The sequence below is a fragment of the Coregonus clupeaformis genome, chromosome 15 (assembly GCF_020615455.1).
Source record: "Coregonus clupeaformis isolate EN_2021a chromosome 15, ASM2061545v1, whole genome shotgun sequence".
NCBI classification, from domain to species: domain Eukaryota; kingdom Metazoa; phylum Chordata; class Actinopteri; order Salmoniformes; family Salmonidae; genus Coregonus; species Coregonus clupeaformis.
Window position 1 is genome coordinate 3422264 of NC_059206.1, and position 20842 is coordinate 3443105.

General features: G+C 43.7%; 2 protein-coding genes and 3 non-coding genes across 8 annotated transcripts; 4 read left to right on the plus strand and 1 right to left on the minus strand.

The window, feature by feature from the left end:
• The first annotated feature begins 434 nt into the window (after positions 1-434).
• ppiab (peptidylprolyl isomerase Ab (cyclophilin A)) lies at positions 435-6047 on the plus strand. The gene is made up of 5 exons (XM_041897699.2): positions 435-604; positions 3231-3261; positions 3964-4052; positions 4622-4794; positions 5612-6047. Exons 1-5 carry the CDS (start codon positions 536-538, stop codon positions 5742-5744), a joined length of 495 nt encoding a protein of 164 aa, XP_041753633.1. The 5' UTR covers positions 435-535; the 3' UTR covers positions 5745-6047.
• LOC121583722 lies at positions 3309-3392 on the plus strand. The gene has a single exon (XR_006003580.2). It is a non-coding gene; the product is annotated as a small nucleolar RNA SNORD35 (small nucleolar RNA).
• LOC121583720 lies at positions 4225-4307 on the plus strand. Its single transcript, XR_006003579.1, has one exon. It is a non-coding gene; the product is annotated as a small nucleolar RNA SNORD35 (small nucleolar RNA).
• On the plus strand, positions 4860-4942 carry LOC121583723. Its single transcript, XR_006003581.1, has one exon. It is a non-coding gene; the product is annotated as a small nucleolar RNA SNORD35 (small nucleolar RNA).
• Positions 6048-9935: 3888 nt separating the features above from the next.
• On the minus strand, positions 9936-19285 carry LOC121582117 (RING finger protein 122). Of its 4 annotated transcripts, XM_045224955.1 has the most exons (7): positions 19096-19285; positions 18577-18752; positions 15625-15784; positions 13457-13502; positions 12990-13031; positions 12709-12791; positions 9936-11748 (listed from the first exon to the last, which is right to left on the minus strand). In XM_045224955.1, exons 3-7 carry the CDS (start codon positions 15744-15746, stop codon positions 11634-11636), a joined length of 408 nt encoding a protein of 135 aa, XP_045080890.1. In that variant the 5' UTR covers positions 15747-15784; positions 18577-18752; positions 19096-19285; the 3' UTR covers positions 9936-11633. The 4 variants fall into 4 exon arrangements, with proteins under 4 accessions (XP_045080890.1, XP_041753631.2, XP_045080891.1 ...); XM_041897697.2 differs by lacking the exon at positions 18577-18752; XM_045224956.1 differs by lacking the exon at positions 19096-19285 and having other exon boundaries at positions 12709-12788; positions 18577-19089.
• Positions 19286-20842: the final 1557 nt, after the last annotated feature.

Below are 20842 nucleotides of genomic sequence, written 5' to 3' on the forward strand. Positions count from 1 at the left end.
TATTCCGCGAGCGCTTTGTCCAGTGGTGATCGAGAGAAACAGGCCATTCCGGATCCGTTGCACCATACAGATCCATTGATAACTCACTTTTATATTTGACCCATAATGGCGATTTTATTCGGCAGGAGACGCCCTGAAATCCACGAACGCGCCACCACCAGAACACACCCACACTTTCCCTGGCAGCGCATTGGGCAGAATGCGATTTCGTTATACGTATGAACCATAATGGGCCAATCCCGATGTCAATCACTAGTCCGTCCCCTAAACCTCGCTGATCAAACGGGCGTGCAGGGGAAGGGACAATTGTTCTAATTTATTCACCCGCGAGACCTTTAATCGGTTAAAGCTGATGCCACTCAGTGGCCCCAGTCTTCTTATTGGTTCGCATTGGCTCAGGGGGCTTACCGTGGTGCGCATATATATGTCGTGTACACAGCAGCATTTCCGTTCCGATTCAGCTGCGGCACCGTCCAGTGACTACTGTCTGCACACGTGTAGTTTCACGAATTTAGAAAACCGTTAAATCCCAATAATGCCTAACCCCAGAGTTTACTTCGACATCACTATCGGCGATACCCCCGCCGGAAGGATTGAGATGGAGGTAAGGAGTAGAGCAAATCGGCTTTTTGCGACTAAATGAACTTTCTGCTCTACTGAACTTTTTAGGTACCTTTTTAAAATAATTGTTAATTTCTCGTTCGGTCTACTCTAACTCGCTGCTAGGTAGTTGAATGTACCCGGGATGCTGTCAGACTCGGTTCCACGTGCTCCTCTTTAACGTGTTGACTAACTAATTACTTGGCTGGCTAACAAGCAAACGTTAGTTTCATTGAAAGCTCCTCAACTTTGCTCGTAGTTAACAGTACCTCGCTTGATTTGCGTACATTTTAAACGATGTCTGTCAATAATTGAAATTGTGGGTTATATTTGCTGTTAGTGTTTACTTTGGGCTTTAACACGATATTTGTGTTGCAATGTTTTCATACCGGTAAATAAATCGAAGTTCTTTCTGAAGCAGAGGTTGAAACACTTGGTATAAAATGTATTTCGCTTTCGCTATGACTTAAATGTTACTGCAATCTTGGAAGACATGTGAACGTAAAATGTTTATTTGCATTGATTCGATTAACATAACTAGCCAGGCTATGTACTGTAGCTAACTAGTCACCGCACATGCCATTTTAGCCGGTCGCCATTTTCAGCATCATTTTTTCGTCTCTCCAGATGCCATTTTGAAAAAGGAGGATGCAGGTTTGGAAGGGAACAAAACGTACCAAAAAGTACTAACCGCAGGCTGTTTTGATTACGTACAATCGCTGGAATTAATTTAGTTAGATACATCTGAAATATATTAATGCTGCCATATACCAGCCATATTTGCATTTTAAATTCAAGTTAATGCACCAAGGAGCATGTGGCCCATGGGCCATCTGCTATCCGATGTGCTGCGGTTATGCGATCTGTATTTATCGTTATAAAGTAGACTATATTTTGCATAAGGCCAGACCTCTTCAGTCGTCTCACCATGTGGTAAAATCTCGCTGTTGTCATTGTGACTGTTCAATAATCGTTTTCCATTCAAACACAAGGCCCAAGATAGCCCGGGTGCCCAATAAACCCCTGCATATCCCCAGTGTCCATTAACTTCACAATAAGATCTCAATTTTGCGTTATTACAATTTAGTGACATCAAATCTCAAGATTTTGAATTGAAGTTGTAGGTGGAGTGTTGGCACCAGAACGCACGTCCCATGCTTGCACATTTTGTTTCATCTTCCAGTAGCACGTGGACATGAAGGCACGCTTGTCCACCCGCAAGGCCTCCGCGAAATCCAGGAGTATCAAATGCTAATCCTTTTTCAGATTAAACATTTCACAGTATCTTTCAAATGGCAAAAGGGACTGTAGTGGTTTACTCTTCTAGCGGTGACTTTTGATGCGATTTTACAACTTGGGTCTCCAAACCCTTTGTCATCTGGTGGGAGGGAGCACGTGTGTCCATGTAGCTGACGCCATTGTTTGACGCGGAGGCCATGCTGGCGCCAGTAGGAGGCCTTGGTTTGGTGGTGCTTGCCAAACTAAAGGTAGCCAGGCCAGCGAGCAAGCCTGTTAGATGTTTGTCCAAATCAGATTCGGGATCAATAGGGCATGGGACACAACTGACCTTAGATCAGCCTCTATGGGGCTTGGGCAACTTGATCCTATGGCATTGGCGAACTCCAGCGGTGGAGTGGGTTGTCCTTAGTTACCACAGCCACAAAGTCAATGGTCTTTGTGATACATTCATGACAAACATTTGCTCTTTGGTCTTAATCTAAGGTTAACAGTGGGGATAGGTTTTAAAATCAAGCGTTTAAAAATATATGTTAGTAATGTGTGCTTAGCCATTGACTTTGTGGCTGTGGTAACTGGTGACTTCGCTTTTCTGCGTAAACTTGTTCCTCTGAGTGGAAAAGTACTAGCTCCAGATGTGGGTGTGTCTGGGGCTAGAAGGGAGGAGAGCTGCTGTGTAGCCTGCGCCTGGTGTTCAATGCAGAGGCCCTCCCATCACTGTAGCTGCCCAGTGGTGGGTAAGGCAAGTTGTGAAGGGGCCTATATGTTGCTGTTATCACTTTCCACAGATGGCTGACACTTGTCAGGAATATAATTGACTGTAACTGGCCCCTAGACACGGATCTAATGTCTTCCCATCCCTCCTAATGTATTCAAAATGTTTTGTGTAAACTGATCCATGATCAGTGCCTTACGGGAAAGTATAATTTAAACTTATACCATGAGTGTTTAGCTGATAGTGTAATGTGAGCAGGTAGATTGTATAAGGCAATATGAGATGGTGCACACTGCTCATGTGGTGGAATTCTGACATCCTTGCCTGTAGCTGTGGTTGCCAGTTGTTGCTAGTCTGTTGCCGGGACTGTCACAAGGTAGGTTGGAAATGAACAGCTTCTGTAGAGCTGCACCTATCTCGCACAACCAGTGTGTTATCATTCTCACATGGGAGTTCTGGTGGATCAGAACGGATGGAACGGAATGAGAACACAACACCTTGAACAGACGTTGTCTAGCCCCAGTCTGCCTTGGTTCCTGTAGTCAATGCTTTAACGGTCTTTCACTTCCAACCCTGCCTTACCCTCACCTTGCTCATTAGTGACAACTGGTGCTCTTTCTGCATGCTGTTTCCTCTTCTTTGATTGTGTATGCTAATGAAAAGCCCTCTTTTCTTGCAGCTTTTTGCTGATGTTGTCCCCAAGACAGCAGGTAAGACTGCTTCAATAATTGAAACTTCCTGAATAATTCACATTCTCTGCAAATGATGTTCATCTCACGATGGTCTTCCAAACCTTGTGGTTGTGACGACACTGCCTAATGGCAACAACTGATGCAGTCTAATCATACCAACACTCCACTCAGCCCCTTCCAATGGTGCCTCTGTCATGTCCCACCATATATACAATGAACCGCTGATGCGTGTAAATGCAAAAGGGCAAGGCTGCTTCCACAAAGTAAGCAGTAGCAGAGTGTGGCCCGCTGTGAATGGGTTTACTAGGCAGAGTGGGGCCCCAGCCTATTGTTAGTCCTCATGGCCTGGTTGACAGCCTGTGAACTAAGCCCTGCAGACATGGCCTATTTGCTGCCTCTGCGGACTGGGGTTACGATGCACAACATGTGGTTAGGTAGCAAACTTGTTTTAGTGATGTCATACATTGGGGCGATTTGTTTCAATCTGAGTGATTCTACTATTTATTCAGTAATTGCAATGCTTTATCACCCAAAAAGCCTTGGCTTGTACGTCACTGCTCTGTTTCAAAGATGTAATGCAAGTGTATTTGGAATAACCAACCTTGTCAGTCTTGATATTTCAATGATCAGTAGCATTTTCTCTCTTGAAGCAACCTTTATGCCTTTAAGCAGCTATGCCCAGTCACTGATAGTAACATTGCCTGTTTTCCCCCCCCCCAGAGAACTTCCGTGTCCTGTGCACTGGGGACAAGGGGTTTGGCTACAAGGGCTCCAGCTTCCATCGCATCATCCCCGGTTTCATGTGCCAGGTGAGTGGGGGGGTCGGGACCTGAACATAGGTCAGCGTGTGTATTCTGAGACGATTTCTGAATACAGGCACTGATCTGACTATAGCTGACTGCTTCAACCAGACTCAATGCTAGACCACCACCCACCATATGGTTAATTGACAGAAATGTAGTGAATAATTTATGTGTTCTCTGCAAGTGATGTTTTTCTCACGATGGTCTTCCAAACCTTGTGGTTATGACGACACTGCCAAATGGCAGAACTGATGCAGTTGGGATTCTTCTAGAAAATAGGACCCTTTCCAGTGGCATGATTTTAGAGAAGGGCTAGTTATACAAAATAAATGGTCATGATGTCCCTAACTCACTTTATCTATCCTGATTGCCTAGTCACTTACCCCTGCTTACATGTAGATATTAACTCAGTTAACTCATACCCCTGCACATTGACTCTGTACCGGTACGCCTTGTACATAATCTCATTATTTTGTTACGATTTCCTTATTTTTATGCACAAATAATCGGGCTTGTAAGTAAGCGTGTTCAGCGCATGTGACAAAATTGTATTTGATTTCTTTGCCTACCTTCAGGGTGGTGACTTCACCAACCACAATGGAACCGGGGGCAAGTCCATCTACGGCAACAAGTTTGCTGATGAGAACTTCACCCTGAAGCACACAGGCATGGGCTGTCTGTCCATGGCCAACGCCGGCCCCAACACCAACGGATCCCAGTTCTTTATCTGCACTGCTAACACCGACTGGTGAGGAACGCACACACAGTTGAGACTGATTTAATTGAAATTTCATGTAAAATTGATACATTCTCTGCAAGTGATTATCTCGCGATGGTCTTCCAAGCCTTGTGGTTGTGACGAGACTGTCAAATGGCAACAGAGCTGATGCCGTCACCACTCCTCAGCCCCGTCACCACTCAGACCCGTCAATGGTGCCTCTCTGATACATGCGTGCGTGCACACCACTCGCGCTGTCAAAACAGGCAGCCCGATTCTGATTTTTTTTCTTCCCTCTCTCAGTAACTTAAAAAAAAAATCAGATCATTTTTGAAAAAGATGTGATTGGTCAAAAGACCAATTGGTGGAAGACATTTTGGAATTTGGCCTCTTGTGTAAAAACCCCCTAATGCTCTGACACGACTGAGATGCTGCAACACTGGCTGAAAGGCAACTTGTAGCACACTGTAAAGTAGTGTCCTTCAGGGCCGCACACCACTGGGCTGCTATGGTAATTGTGTAACCGGCGATTATGGATGAAGAGAAATAGCAGTTTTAATATGGTTATTGGAATGTTTTGATCAACGTTATTTTCAAGTAGATATAGTTCACCCACTAGCCCTGCTGTAGTGCCTACTGCTAGGCTAACATGCCAGGGAGGAGAATGTCTATTTTGCACTTTGAATGGTTATAACAATGACATTTGCCAGACAAATGTTACTACAAACATTGTCTTTCCCGTTTGCCCTAAACCTCAGGAATACTGAGCACTGGTTGTTGGTCAAGGAAGAACACTGCTGTAACCTCTCTTTAGCGTTGGGACCCACACTCTGAACTCTCTCTCTAGGCTGAACGGCAAGCACGTTGTGTTCGGCAAGGTGGTCGAGGGGCTCAACATCATCGCTAGCATGGAGAAGAAGGGTTCCAGCAGCGGCAAGTGTTCCGCCAAGGTCGTCATCGCTGACTGCGGAGCACTCTGAGCACCCGTCCCTCACTCTTGCCCTTTCACCCCCTCCTTCCCGCCCTCTTCACCCCTTGTTCCCTCCACGCAGCTCTAAGTATCGACCTCTCCTTACTTCCCTCATCGCTCCCCTCCCCCAGAATCAGAAATATTCCCCTTCATTGAGATTAGTTTTTTTACCATTCCTCTCCCTTAGGGAACGGTTTGTCCTATGTCTGAAATTGTTTCATTTGTGGCTTGCCTTTATTTTGCATTTTGAATTGTCCCATGAGGACCACTTTTGTTTAACAAAATCAGAATAAAGTGGCAAAAGACTCCTTAACTGTGTTGGTGTCACTGAATAAGAGTGGATGTAATGTGAGTTTGAGGTGTTATTTTGGTTCAATTAGTGTTCTGTATATGGCACTACATACAAATGGTAAGTATTTGCTGGGGTAGTTGGAATCTCTGGTAATGTGAACCAAGTTATTCAACAACCAGCCCAAATGAGCTCTTAACAAAGCATGTTATACTCTTGCACGCATCCCTGGCTGGGAGAATAATACCCAGTTAACTTTACCTACATATTCTGAAATGGTTCTTTCAAACAATATAATTCATACTAATGGAATAGAGGTTTATGGATGTGGGTACGCAGAGCCACTGGCCCCTCATGAGTTTTTTTTTACCTCTACACCATCAGTTTCCCATCCCTGGTCTACATGATTAGGTGACCTGCATATACTGATTGAGCCAATGTCATGCGCCGCTATCAATACAGCAGAAGGTGGGACATGTTTTGTGTTCAGTTCACTGGCGGCTTTACTCAACTCCAACCCGCCGAGTATTAGTTGGACATTTTACTATTGTCTAGATGAGGACATTTACACAAACCTGTAGGCTAAAATTGAGGAGCATTTGTTGCTTTTTGTGTGAAACACTTCACACCTTTCACCACCAGAGGTGAGCCTAGTCTTACTTTTTAAAGGTTCAATGCAGCTCTTTGCGACCATCATTTCACAATTAAGTGCTTTACTGTGATTTGTTTTCAATCAAAATGGTCAAAGAAACACAGCTTAGCAAAAGGCAATTTATCAAGTAAGGGTTTTGCTAGGACTGTCGCAGTGGTGAGGGGAACCAGAACTAGCTGTTATTGGTAGTTTTGGAACTCTTTCTCATTGGTCTAACTCAGTTGTCGCCTGGTGACCTCAAAATGGGCTGAAATTTCAAGCAGTCTTTTCAAACTGCTCTCACTAAACAGGCATTATTGCCAATTTCACTATTCCTACAGTGTGGAAATGTATATAACACAGATCATGCTTTTGACTGCACTGGGCTTGAAATGTGAGTGCATATTTGGTATCTAGAACAGTAAGCACGTGATTACCCTCATGATGGACACCCCTGCAGCTTTTCCACTCTACTGAGAAAAGACAGTATAGGAAAATGTGGAGCTTTCTTGTTTACAAGGCAACGGGAACTAGTTTTCCGTTTATACTCTGGTCAGTTGGTAAATCACAGGCATTGTACGTTTGCCCACTGACAGACATGATCGGTCTATAATTAATGGAAGGTTTATTTGAACAGTGAGAGACAGAATAACAAATCCAGAAAAACACATTTCAAAAATGTTATACATTGATTTGCATTTTCTGTAGCTCAATTGGTAGAGCATGGCGCTTGTAACGCCAGGGTAGTGGGTTCGATCCCTGGGACCATCCATACATACAAATGTATGCATGCATGACTAAGTCGCTTTGGATAAAAGCGTCTGCTAAATGGCTTATTATTGAGGGAATTAAGTATTTGACCCCTCTGCAAAACATGACTTAGTACTTGTTGGCAATCACAGAGGCCAGATGTTTCTTGTAGTTGGCCACCAGGTTTGCACACATCTCAGGAGGGATTTTGTCCCACTCTTTGCAGATCTTTAAGTCATTAAGGTTTCGAGCCTGACGTTTGGCAACTCGAACCTTCAGCTCCCTCCACACATTTTCTATGGGATTAAGGTCTGGAGACTGGCTAGGCCACTCCAGGACCTTAATGTGCTTCTTCTTGAGCCACTCATTTGTTGCCTTGGCCATGTGTTTTGGGTCATTGTCATGCTGGAATACCCATCCACGACCCATTTTCAATGCCCTGGCTGAGGGAAGGAGGTTCTCACCCAAGATTTGACGGTACATGGCCCGTCCATCATCCCTTTGATGTGGTGAAGTTGTCTTGTCCCCTTAGCAGAAAAACACCCTCAAAGCAGAATGTTTCCACCTCCATGTTTGACGGTGGGGATGGTGTTCTTGGGGTCATAGGCAGCATTCCTCCTCCAAACACGGTGAGTTGAGTTGATGCCTAAGAGCTCGATTTTGGTCTCATCTGACCATAACACATTCAACCAGTTCTCCTCTGAATCATTCAGATGTTCATTGGCAAACTTCAGACGGGCCTGTATATGTGCTTTCTTGAGCAGGGGGACCTTGCGGGCGCTGCAGGATTTCAGTCCTTCACGGCGTAGTGTGTTACCAATTGTTTTCTTGGTGACTATGGTCCCAGCTACCTTGAGATCATTGACAAGATCCTCCCGTGTAGTTCTGGGCTGATTCCTCACCGTTCTCATGATCATTGCAACTCCACGAGGTGAGATCTTGCATGGAGCCCCAGGCAGAGGGAGATTGACAGTTCTTTTGTGTTTCTTCCATTTGCGAATAATCGCACCAACTGTTGTCACCTTCTCACCAAGATGCTTGGCGATGGTCTTGTAGCCCATTACAGCCTTGTGTAGGTCTACAATCTTGTCCCTGACATCCTTGGAGAGCTCTTTGGTCTTGGCCATGGTGGAGCGTTTGGAATCTGATTGATTGCTTCTGTGGACAGGTGTCTTTTATACAGGTAACAAACTGAGATTAGGAGCGCTCCCTTTAAAAGTGTGCTACTAATCTCAGCTCGTTACCTGTATAAAAGACAACTGGGAGCCAGAAATCTTTCTGATTAAGAGGAGATCAAAGACTTTCCCTCATTAAAATGCAAATCAATTTATAACATTTTTGACATTGATTTTTTTGTTATTCTGTCTCTCACTGTTCAAATAAACCTACCATTAAAATTATAGACTGATCATGTCTTTGTCAGTGGGCAAACGTACAAAATCAGCAGGGGATCAAATACTTTTTCCCCTCACTGTAGAGATCATAGTTGTGCAGCATGTCCATTGCAACAGATACTGAAGGGCAGTCTGTCAAGTCTGGGTAACACTTTAACACGTTATGGCATGGTCATAACACTGTCATGATCCATGCTGTTATTTTATGGCTGGTTATTTTACCTGGCAAGCAGTTTCCTTTCATTTGAAAGCTTGTTTGTTAAATCCTTTGTAATGAATTCTTTAGTCATGTTTTTTTATATAGTTTAATACACTTTGACACATTTGACATTTTAGTCATTTAGCAGACGCTCTTATCCAGAGCGACTTACAGTTAGTGAGTGCATACATTTTCATACTGGCCCCCCGTGGGAAACGAACCCATAACCCTGGTGTTGCAAGCGCCATGCTCTACCAACTGAGCTATAGGGGACACTGTCGAGAAGCATTATGACCGTCCAACGCCTCTTTACTTGGACTAAGAAAATACAATTGACACGCAAGCATTGTGACCATCATAATCATAAGCCAGGTAGGCCTATCACATACATGCCCTTATATCAGTCAAAAAGAGTGCCTTGTCCTGCTCCTGAAATCTTCTCATGCATTCATCCCAGTCATCAGCAACAGAGCATTGGGGTAGGTGCGTGTCTGACATCAATGTGTGCACAATTGCAATGGTAATTTAATATGGTCAATTTCAAAACATTTTATATAACGTTGACACATAGGCTATGGTGTAATGGAATGTTTTGCCTTCTGTGGTAGGGTCTGTGGGTTTTGACACTCATGTAGGTGTCATAACCAGCCATAAAATAACACAATATATATCAAAACAGGTCTAAATATGTGTCATAACGTGTTATGACCCTGGGTGTCAAGTAAAGTGTTACCTAAGTCGGTATATTCCATCATTGTTATGTGAGGAGTAAAGCTCCTGTAGTCAACTTCATCAATACTATTTTATTTAATTTGTTTTAGTTTCAGAGGATCATATTACTGAGCCTATTGACTTATAGCTTGAGTTTTGTTTGTTGCTTAACACCCAGGAATTAGGTAATCGCTTGATGACCATGGTAGAAAGGACCGAGCCATCCATATTGAGACATCTATTTTTAATCAAGGGTTGGGCTTAGGAGTGAGGTTAAGAGTAAAGGTTAGGCCAAATAGTTAAAATCGTTGCGTTTGAAAAGTGCTGTGCTTCTGTCCTCTTCAGCACGGTCAGAAAGTGATGTCCGCCCCAGGCCCACATCTCTCTGCTGTCCTGCTGTAGCCTTCCTCAAGACTTGGGCTGTGTCTGAAATGACATTCTATTTTAATGCACTATAGAAATAGGGTGCCGTTTTGGACACAGTCATCATACTTATTGATTTCTGGTGCGTAGTGTTCTAACCTAAAAACCCAGGAATGAATCAGATGACTCATACACACATTGCTAGGCTACCATCTGTGCATCAATGGGCCTATCCTCTGGTGGGAAAGTACGATTCACTATCTGGTCATGGTAGAGAGGATGGAAGAAAAGCACTTTCTAATCACAAATATGATTTTAACCCCTAACAGATTTGTTTGTCAGTTCTGACGATATTGTTGCTTTTGTTCGCTTTGCGATTGTCAATTCAAGAAAAGAGACTTGTTCGTTCACACACCACAAACACGGTTGGACATAGATCAAAACAGACACATAGTATCTTCTCATATTTACAAAAGCAGATATTGTACAAATGGGGACTGTTTACTTCGCTATTGGGCGGTGCCTGTGCTTCAGTGCATGTTACCACACAGAAAGGAATGGTTCCAAGTCTCCCTTTACTTTAAATATAATTAACTGGAAAGGCTTGTTTGGCAAATCTATAAGGTAATACTGGTCAGGATAAATACATTGTAGTTGTTGGTCCCTCCTACAGTTCATAACAGGAGTGTGTGTCACACCCACTTAATATAAGCAGGATGCACACACACAGACACATGGCATAGTCGGAAGAAAACGTGTTCTACATCATATTTCTATCGGGGCGTTCAGCAATGCAGCCCTTGAGTTATCTCAAGTACTCTCTTCACAGGTAGCCCCTCTTCCAGACTGACTAAGGGTTGAGATTGGAGTTTTAGTCCCAGAGTTTGTGGCTTTGTGAATCCTTTCTTCATGAAGAAGTCTGTTCAAAAGTGGGCACGCTGGTGGAGTGAGCACTGTAGAGGCTTGGGCAGTCAGTCAGTATATGACTGATTCTACCTGATACGGTGTAGTATGACATACTAAAGTACCCATAATGATGATAGTTTGGTGGGTGCTTATATTTGTCCTATTTCATGTGTTTTTTGCATATCCCAACTCTCCCTGAGACACCCTCAGAGAGAGGGGTCACATCCAGGGTCTGCCATTAAAAAAGTGCCTTTCTCAATGGCACGTCGACAGATTTACACCTTGTCGGCACGGGGATTCAAACAAGCAACCTGTCCCAACACTCTAACTGGTAGGCTACCTGCCGCCCCTGTGTCCCATCTCCTTATCAATAAATGAGTGTGTGAAGTCTGAAGCTTTCCCAATAGTTATGGTGTCATGTGGTTTCGTCACTGGTCCCAAAGAACAGACTGTCCCGTCATTTTGCTTCAACGACGTATAGTCCGTCCCGGGACCCCTAAACCAGTCTGTTCCGTCGTACCACCATATCAACATCCTACACCAGTCCGTTCCAGCTGTATCGTCATAGCAACCCGCTACACCAGTCCGTTCCAGCTGTATATTCATAGCAAACCCGCTATACCAGTCCTTTCCAGCTGTATCGCTATAGCAACCTGCTACACCAGTTCGTCCAGCAGTGTGCCCAGACTGTGGCGTTGTTCAGGTGGCCCAGCGATGTGCTTGTTACACATGGGACACACACAGCGCACCTCCAGCCACTTCACCAGGCACCTGCAGGGCCAAGCAACAAGTCAGTATAACACAGACACATACAGTGCCTTCGGAAAGTATTCAGACCCCTTGACTTCTACCACATTTTGTTACGTTACGTCGTTATTCTAAAATTGATTAAATTGTTTTTTCCCCTCATCAGTCTACACACAATACCCCATAATGACAAAGCAAAAACTGGTTTTTAGAAATGTTTGCTAATTTATTTATTTATTTTCACATTTACATAAGTATTCAGACCCTTTGGCAGCAATTACAGCCTCGGGTCTTCTTGGGTATGACGCTACAAGCTTGGCACACCTGTATTTGGGGAGTTTCTCCCATTCTTCTCTGCAGATCCTCTCAAGCTCTGTCAGGTTGGATGGGGAGCGTTGCTGCACAGCTATTTTCAGGTCTCCCCAGAGATGTTAGATTGGGTTCAAGTCTGGACTCTGGCTGGGCCACTCAAGGACATTCAGAGACTTGTCCTGAAGCCAATCAAGTTGCAGAAACATCTCAAGGATGATCAATGGAAACAGGATGCACCTGAGCTTAATTTAGAGTTCATAGCAAAGGGTCTGAATACTTATATAAATAAGGTATTTCTGTTTTTAATTTTTTATAAATTTGCTAAAAAATCTAAAAGCTTGTTTTCGCTTTGTCATTATGGGGTATTGTGTGTAGATTGCTGAGGAACATTATTTTATTTAATCCATTTTAGAATAAGGCTGTAACGTAACAAAATGTGGAAAAAGTAAGTAAAGGGGCCTGAATACTTTCCGAAGGCACTGTATGTACACATGCAAGCAAGCACACACGCATGTACAGATACACATGCACGCACGCACGCACATACACTCACAGACAGCACCTCTAGCAATTTCACCAGGCACCTGCAGGACAAGCAACACCTCAGTAACACACACGCACACACTGGCACATCATTTCCATCTGCTTGGTGTGAGGTGAAGTGACACTTGCCTCCGGTGAAAGGCATGTTGGCATGGCAACACTCCTAGCTCATCTTTTACTCTGAAGTCCTCCAAGCACACCGCACATGTCTGCTGCGATTGAGAGAAGGGGAGGGAGCGCAATGGGGAGAGAGAGAGATAAACCAGGGGATAAGGAGAGAGAGAAAAGAGAGAGCGAGAGAGAGGAGGGGAGGGAGACAGCGATGGGGAGTAAAATAGTAAAAAGAGTCAGTACTAAAGAGGCATAATGAAAAGATGAAAAAACTGAACTAATCATGTGACAGAACTAACCCCGTGTAGATTCAGTTTCTTTGTATCCCCCTTGAACACCACCTGTGAAAAAGCATAATTGATTAGAGCTAGAATTGCGAGACAGACATTGAATGAAACACATTTTCAATTCAAAAGATGAAGGGATGTTTGATGACTAAAATATCATTTGGATGTTTCTGCACTCATCACTAGGGGGCCTAAGACACTGTGAGGATTGAGATGGCGTTCCAGGCTGTCTTCATTGCAGTTACAATAGATTTCTCTAATGTATTTCTGAGATGTTAAGGACTTCACCAGGCGCTTCTGATAATCTACACAACACGACTGCACTAGAGGTGACATGGAATGTACCCTGAGTTTGTACGCAAAGATGTGATGACGTAACTGTTATACATGCAATGTGCTGAACATGACTGACTTACAGAAGACACTGTGCAGTAATGTGACATCCTATAGCTGTGTGGTGTTGTTGTGATGTGGCTTACCGCTTTGTATCCAAACCTTTCTCGTTGGGCCTGGTGCCTGAGTTTACTGGGAGAGAAGAGAAAGAGAGGAGATACTTTTAGTCCAACTGAGTGAGAATACGTACAGACAGACAGACAGACACACACACAGACATAGACATCAGCTGTCTGAATCAACCTGTTTGAGTGACATCCGCTGACACTGGCAGCTTCCAACCAGAGCGATATACATAGAGATAGTCATGATGATATTTCAGTTTTCAAATGTTACTTTAACAGGGATAATTAATTCTGTCTACAAATGACCATGTACGGTACCACATTTTCATCCAACAGATACATCTTAGTAAAGAGGCACGCGCTCACTGTGCCCAGTCAGTTTCAATGGGCCCCCTTTCCTCTCCGCTCTGCCACTGTGAAAGGACCACATTGTGGAGCAGAGAGGCTCATACCCTGGACACAGTGCTGTGTTGTTCACACAGAACACTATCCCACTCCATTAAGGCTCAAGAGCTCTTCAGATACCAGAGCAGTTTCCAGCTACCACTGTCATATATCCTCTTTGTCACAACACACCACAACACAACACACCACAACACAACACACTTTTAGTTCCAGCCTGGGGCTGCTGTCTGAAGCCTTAAATAGACTCAGGGACAAACCATGCTGATAAGCATCTGCAACTGATTGTTTGAGTTAGGAAGTACTTAAGGACAGAGGAAACATGAGGAGGGGGTCAGAAGGGGGTGAGAATGGTGTCTCCCATAACAACAATAGCCTGGACCCGATTCTGAGGACCTTTTTAGAGAAGCCTTAGTCACAGTAACAGTAATAACAGTCTCTCTCACAAATACACACACGTCCGTAGATGTATTCTCATAACTCAGGACCCACCTCTTACAGTGCCTTCAGAAAGTATTCACACCCCATGACTTTTTCTACATTTTGTTACAGCCTGAATTTTAAATAGTTTAAATTGAGATTTCTGGTCACTGGCCTTGTGTTTTAGGTTACTGTCCTGCTGAAAGGTGAACTAATCTCCCAGTCTCTGGTGGAATTCAAACTGAACCAGGTTTTCCTCTAGGATTTTGCCTGTGCTTAGTTCCATTCCATTTATTTTCTATCCTGAAAAACTCTCCAGTACAAGCATACCCATAACATGATGCAACCACCACTACACTCTTAGAAAAAAGGGTTCCAAAAGACAGAATGATAGAATGATGAATAGATAGAGATAGAGAGACTGAACAAAAATATAAATGCAACATGTAAAGTGTTGGTCCCATGTTTCATGAGCTGAAATAAAGGATCACAGACATTTTCCATATGCACAAAAGCTTTTTTCTCTCAAATGTTGTGCACACATTTGTTTACGTACCTGTTAGTGAGCATTTCTCCTTTGCCAGGTGTGGCATATCAAGAAGCTGATTAAACAGCATGATCATTACACAGTTGCACCTTGTGCTGGCGACAAAAAAAGGCCATTCTAAAATGGTCATTTTTGTCACAACACAATGCCACAGATGTCTCAAGTTTTGAGGAAGCGTTCAATTGGCATGCTGACTGCAGGAATCTCCACCAGAGCTGCTGCCAGAGAACTGAATGTTAATTTCTCTATCATAAGCCGCCTCCAACGTCAGTTAAGAGAATGCAAATTTGCTCTTCACTGATGAATCCTGGTTTCAACTGTACCGGCCAGATGGCAGACAGTGTGTATGGCGTTGTGTGGGCGAGTGGTTTGCTGATGTCAACGTTGTGAACAGAGTGCCCCATGGTGGAGGTGGGATTATGGTATGGGCAGGCATAAGCTATGGACAACAAACACAGCCATTGAAGAGGAGTGGGACAACATTCCACAGGCCACAATCAACAGCTTGATCAACTCTATGCGAAGGAGATGTGTCACGCTGCATGAGGCAAATGGTGGTCACACCAGATACTGACTGGTTTTCTGATCCACGCCCCTAACTTTTTTAAAGTTATCTGTGACCAACAGATGCATATCTGTATTCCCAGTCATGTGAAATCCATAACTTAGGGCCTAATGAATTTATTTCAATTGACTGATTTCCTTATATGAACTGTAACTCAGTAAAATCTTTGAAATGGTTGCATGTTGCGTTTATATATTTTTTCAGTATAGATAGATAGATAGACTGACAGACTGACAGATAGATAGATATGTTTACCTGATGAAGTAGCAGCAGAAGATGAGGCTCAGGACGAAGACGAAGACTCCGGTCCCGAAGATGACCATGTAGATATTGAGAGGAAGGTCCTGGAATGCCACGGTAGACATGACCTCTGACATCTAGCCCCCGACCTGCTGTGACCTCTGATCCTTCACCTCTGACAGTTAAACAGACACACATATACAGTCGTGGTCAAAAGTTTTGAGAATGACACAAATATTAATTTTCACATCATTTAGCAGATGCTCTTATCCAGAGCAACTTACAGTCAGTGAGTTATATTATTATTATTTTTTTTTTTCATACTGGCCCCCCGTGGGAATCGAACCCACAACCCTGGCATTGCAAACGCCATGCTCTACATCCCTGCCGGCCATTCCCTCCCCTACCCTGGGCCAATTGTGCGCCGCCCCATGGGTCTCCCGGTCGCGGCCGGCTACGACAGAGCCTGGATTCGAACCAGGATCTCTAGTGGCACAGCTAGCACTGCGATGCAGTGCCTTAGACCACTGCACCACTCGGGAGGTTACAATGTCTGCTGCCTCAGTTTTTATGATGGCAATTTGCATATTCTCCAGAATGTTATGAAGAGTGATCAGATTAATTGCAATTAATTGCAAAGTCCCTCTTTGCCATGAAAATGAACTTAATCCCCCAAAAACATTTCCACTGCATTTCAGCCCTGCCACAAAAGGACCAGCTGACATCATGTCAGTGATTCTCTCGTTAACACAGGTGAGAGTGTTGACGAGGACAAGGCTGGAGATCACTATTTTTGGAGGATGGCCTGGTGTCAAGAAGGGCAGTGAGACAGACATCAGGGACAGACTGATATTCTGCAAAACGTACAGGGATTGGACTGCTGAGGACTGGGGTAAAGTCATTTTCTCTGATGAATCCCCTTTCCGATTGTTTGGGGCATCTGGAAAAAAGCTTGTCCGGAGAAGACAAGGTGAGCGCTACCATCAGTCCTGTGTCATGCCAACAGTAAAGCATCCTGAGACCATTCATGTGTGGGGTTGCTTCTCAGCCAAGGGAGTGGGCTCACTCACAATTTTGCCTAAGAACACAGCCATGAATAAAGAATGGTACCAACACATCCTCCGAGAGCAACTTCTCCCAACCATCCAAGAAAAGTTTGGTGACGAACAATGCCTTTTCCAGCATGATGGAGCACCTTGCCATAAGGCAAAAGTGATTACTAAGTGGCTCGGGGAACAAAACATTGAAATGTTGGGTCCATGGCCAGGAAACTCCCCAGACCATAATCCCATTGAGAACTTGTGGTCGATCCTCAAGAGGCGGGTGGACAAACAAAAACCCACAAATTCTGACAATCTCCAAGCATTGATTATGCAAGAATCGGCTGCCATCAGTCAGGATGTGGCCCAGAAGTTAATTGTCAGCATGCCAGGGCGGATTGCAGAGGTCTTGAAAAAGAAGGGTCAACACTGCAAATATTGACTCTGCATAAACTTAATGTAATTGTCAATAAAAGCCTTTGACACTTATGGAATGCTTGTAATTATACTTCAGTATACCATAGTAACATCTGACAAAAATATCTAAAAACCCTGAAGCAGCAAACTTTGTGAAGACCAATACTTGTGTCATTCTCAAAACTTTTGACCACGACTGTACACCCTGGAGGGAGACACATTATTATTATTTTTATGTTCATCACAAAAAAAGAAAAGCACATACAGTAGCTATAACACACACAGTAACAGTATGTAACCCAGGCCGTCTCTGTGGGTGGGTCAGGCAACAAGCCCTGGTAAAGCAGGAAGTGATGCAGTCTGGCTGCTGTGCAGCTGGCAGAATGTAGACTCTGAAGGCATAAAGATGCCCATAGACACTGATGAAAGGTCAGTTAGTATCTAATGGAAGGTTAGTAAGGATTGGGGGAGGTAAGATGATCATAGATCTCTGACTGTTGTCTATCTATGGGCTAGTCCTCTGTAAGACTGGACAGCACGAATGCCTCTAGCGGTATTGTCAGGCCTTGGTTCAAGTACAACAACCTACACACACACACATACATACTGCCCTAGGCAAGCCCTTGGCTAAAGACACTGTTTATATGCCTAAGCTCTATTGGTCAAGCGGCACGTGGTCAGCTCATTGGCTGAGAGAACAGAGATCACAGGGGAGGCACTCAGCCATCCTACCCAAATAAGGAAGTGGTTCACTATTAATGTCAATGTTATGCATTACCTCTCAGGCAGTGTATAAAATCCCCTTGGGTGTGCACACACACATACTCACATACACACACACACTGCAGGTTTGTGGTATGTGTCTGTTTGTGTGTGTGTGTGTGTGTGTGTGTGTGTGTGTGTGTGTGTGTGTGTGTGTCTGCGCACTCGGATGAGCAGATGTTGGTGTGGGTCACTGTTGGTAGAGAAACTAGATATGAGACCGTGATTTGGAAACACTTCATCCACTTTCTTTCCTAAGAGTATCTGAAGGAATATATATATTGGTGTGTGTAATATAAAGGAGAGAATCATTCTGAAGAAAGTTTACTCTTGTCGCAAAACTTGCCATAAACGCACTTGGATATCAATATCTGTCTTCGCACAAAAGTGAAGTTATGCACACTGCACATTCACAGTGACGTCAAGTCACCAAGGGACAATGACATGATACCATCACGATGATCATAGCCTATAATGTATTTATCAACGGAGGATATGTATCGTCGACTTTCCAATGTATTAGAAAATATTCTATATAGTGAATCCAAGTAATCCTTGTGTTATGCGCTCAAATTGCGCATTATCATCCAGTTTCTCATTTAAAAAAGTATAATAATGGTGTCAGCTCATACATTTTCTTCTTGCATGACCATCAAAACAATGCAATATCACGCAGCGATTAAGTGAATCTTTTGGAAAACAAGAAACATTCAAAGATACAAATGTGTCCTTATGCGTAAATGCTTACCGTTATAACGGATAAGGCGCATGAATAGCGCAGACTTTCCCTCGATGGTAGAACATTTTTATTCTTCATCAACAACACTGGATCGTCGTGTCTGGCTGCTCCGGCAGCGCGTCACATCTCACGTCTGGACTATTCTCTCTCTGTCTTTGTCTCTCTCTCTCTCTTTCTCTCTGGCCCTTCTTTTCCAATGTCCAACCCCAAACAGACATAAACAATAAAAAATGTTCCCACTGGGCAACAACTGAACGAATCAACATTGTTTCCACGTCATTTCAAGATTTGCAACAATGTAAGGGAATTTCGTGTTTTTTCCACCCAAACTTTGACCTAAATCCATTTACAGATTTGTTTTGGTTGATTTCTCGTTCAATTCACGTTAGTTGACAACTCAAGTAACTAAACGTTGAACTTACGTCTGTGCCCAGTGGCTTGCCATGAGATATATATGTGAGGAAAAAAAGACTACGAAAAAAAGTTGACAGGCAGATGCAAAATGAGTGATCGTGTATCGTATCTTACCGCATCTGTGCCGGGTTGCATCTGTAGACAATTTTGCTTGTGGATTCTACATCAGTCGTTATTATCCTAAGGACACATCATTACCGTAACAGCTACAATTCCTTCTAATGTTGATGAATGCGACGATTGGAAACAATTCTTTTTCTCGCCTCCTCTCTCCACCCCCGCCCTTTCATAATGAGTGAGACGCGGGAAGCGCGTACACATCTGAGACAGAGCTTGAAGTTCAGACTGCTTTATTTTCAGTGTGCTGCTAAGCTGATGTTATACATTACGATAGACTTGTATATTGGGCATATGAATTTACCTATAAAACAGATACCATTTTATACTGTACTACAACATTTTACACTAGGTGAAAAAGTTCTCACCAGTGGACAGTGTTTCATCATCTCACACAGTGGCTGTATTATGTACCAATCTCTGTACCAATCTCATGAACCATCTAAGAACTTGAACCACCATGAAGACCAAACACTGCTGTCAAGTCCCAACTATGTATATGAGCAGGAAATGACCCATGACCTTGTACTACTGTCTGCTACATGTCAGAAAGAGGAACCCAAATATCCCCTACAACATCTAAAACTTTCATCAGGATGTTTGTGATTTGCCAGTTTGGTTCCTGCATGGCTGAATGTTTTAGCCCTGTGGTTCCAAGACTGTTCTGTGCTGTTGAGCTGACCTACAAAGTCAACCAAAACAGACTTATGTGTCTAGAATCTAAAGCCGTGGCCCTGACCTTATAAAGGAGTGGTGTCCTATATTATAGGATTTTGCTCCAGCCCAAGCAGCAGCACACCTGTTTCAACATATCATACCATATTCTTCAATCAAGACTTCAGTTGAATCAGGTGTGTTATTTACTGCTTGGCACCTATGTTTTTTCTAAATGAAGAGCAAAGAGCCTGCAAAGTGATATACCCTTTACAATCCATCACATGGCAAAATAAGACCATGGCACCAGTGAACATATCTCACATACATTCAAGGCCTGATGGGGGATGGATGAAGACAAGTGGCTTTCAACCACCGTAGCAACTGGGGGAAGCTTGTGGTTGATTGCTATGCAGCCGAATGATGATGATGAGGCTACATGACCTTGGAGCCAATAATAACCATATGGCAATTATGGCAACTGTGTTCATTCTATACAACACAAATTGCCTCTAAACATGCTCAGCTTTTAGTCTGGGATAAAGCTGCATCCATCCAATACAAGCCTAATCATGGACAATAGAGCCATACACATAGACAATAGAGTCCTACACACATTGTGTGTAGTGGTGATGTCAGCACAGTGATCAAGTTTCATCCTATGACAGGAAGTGTGAAATGTGGATGGAGAAAATCAGACAAAGATCTGCCATGTCTGTTTCCTCTGATCAGGATATAAAAAATTATGACAGCAGCACAATATAGCTCAACTCCGCCACATCTGGATGTCACTTTGTTGTGACCAGGGCCACATCTGGATGTCACTTTGTTGTGACCAGGGCCACATCTGGATGTCACTTTGTTGTGACCAGGGCCACATCTGGATGTCACTTTGCAGGGTTGTGACCAGGGCCACATCTGGATGTCACTTTGCAGGGTTGTGACCAGGGCCACATCTGGATGTCACTTTGCAGGGTTGTGACCAGGGCCGGTCCTGGCCATTCTACTAACATCCTAGGCCAGACAAAAAAATTGCCACCCCTACTACATTAGTCCCAGAAAGCAAAATTACATTGAAAATATGTTTAGG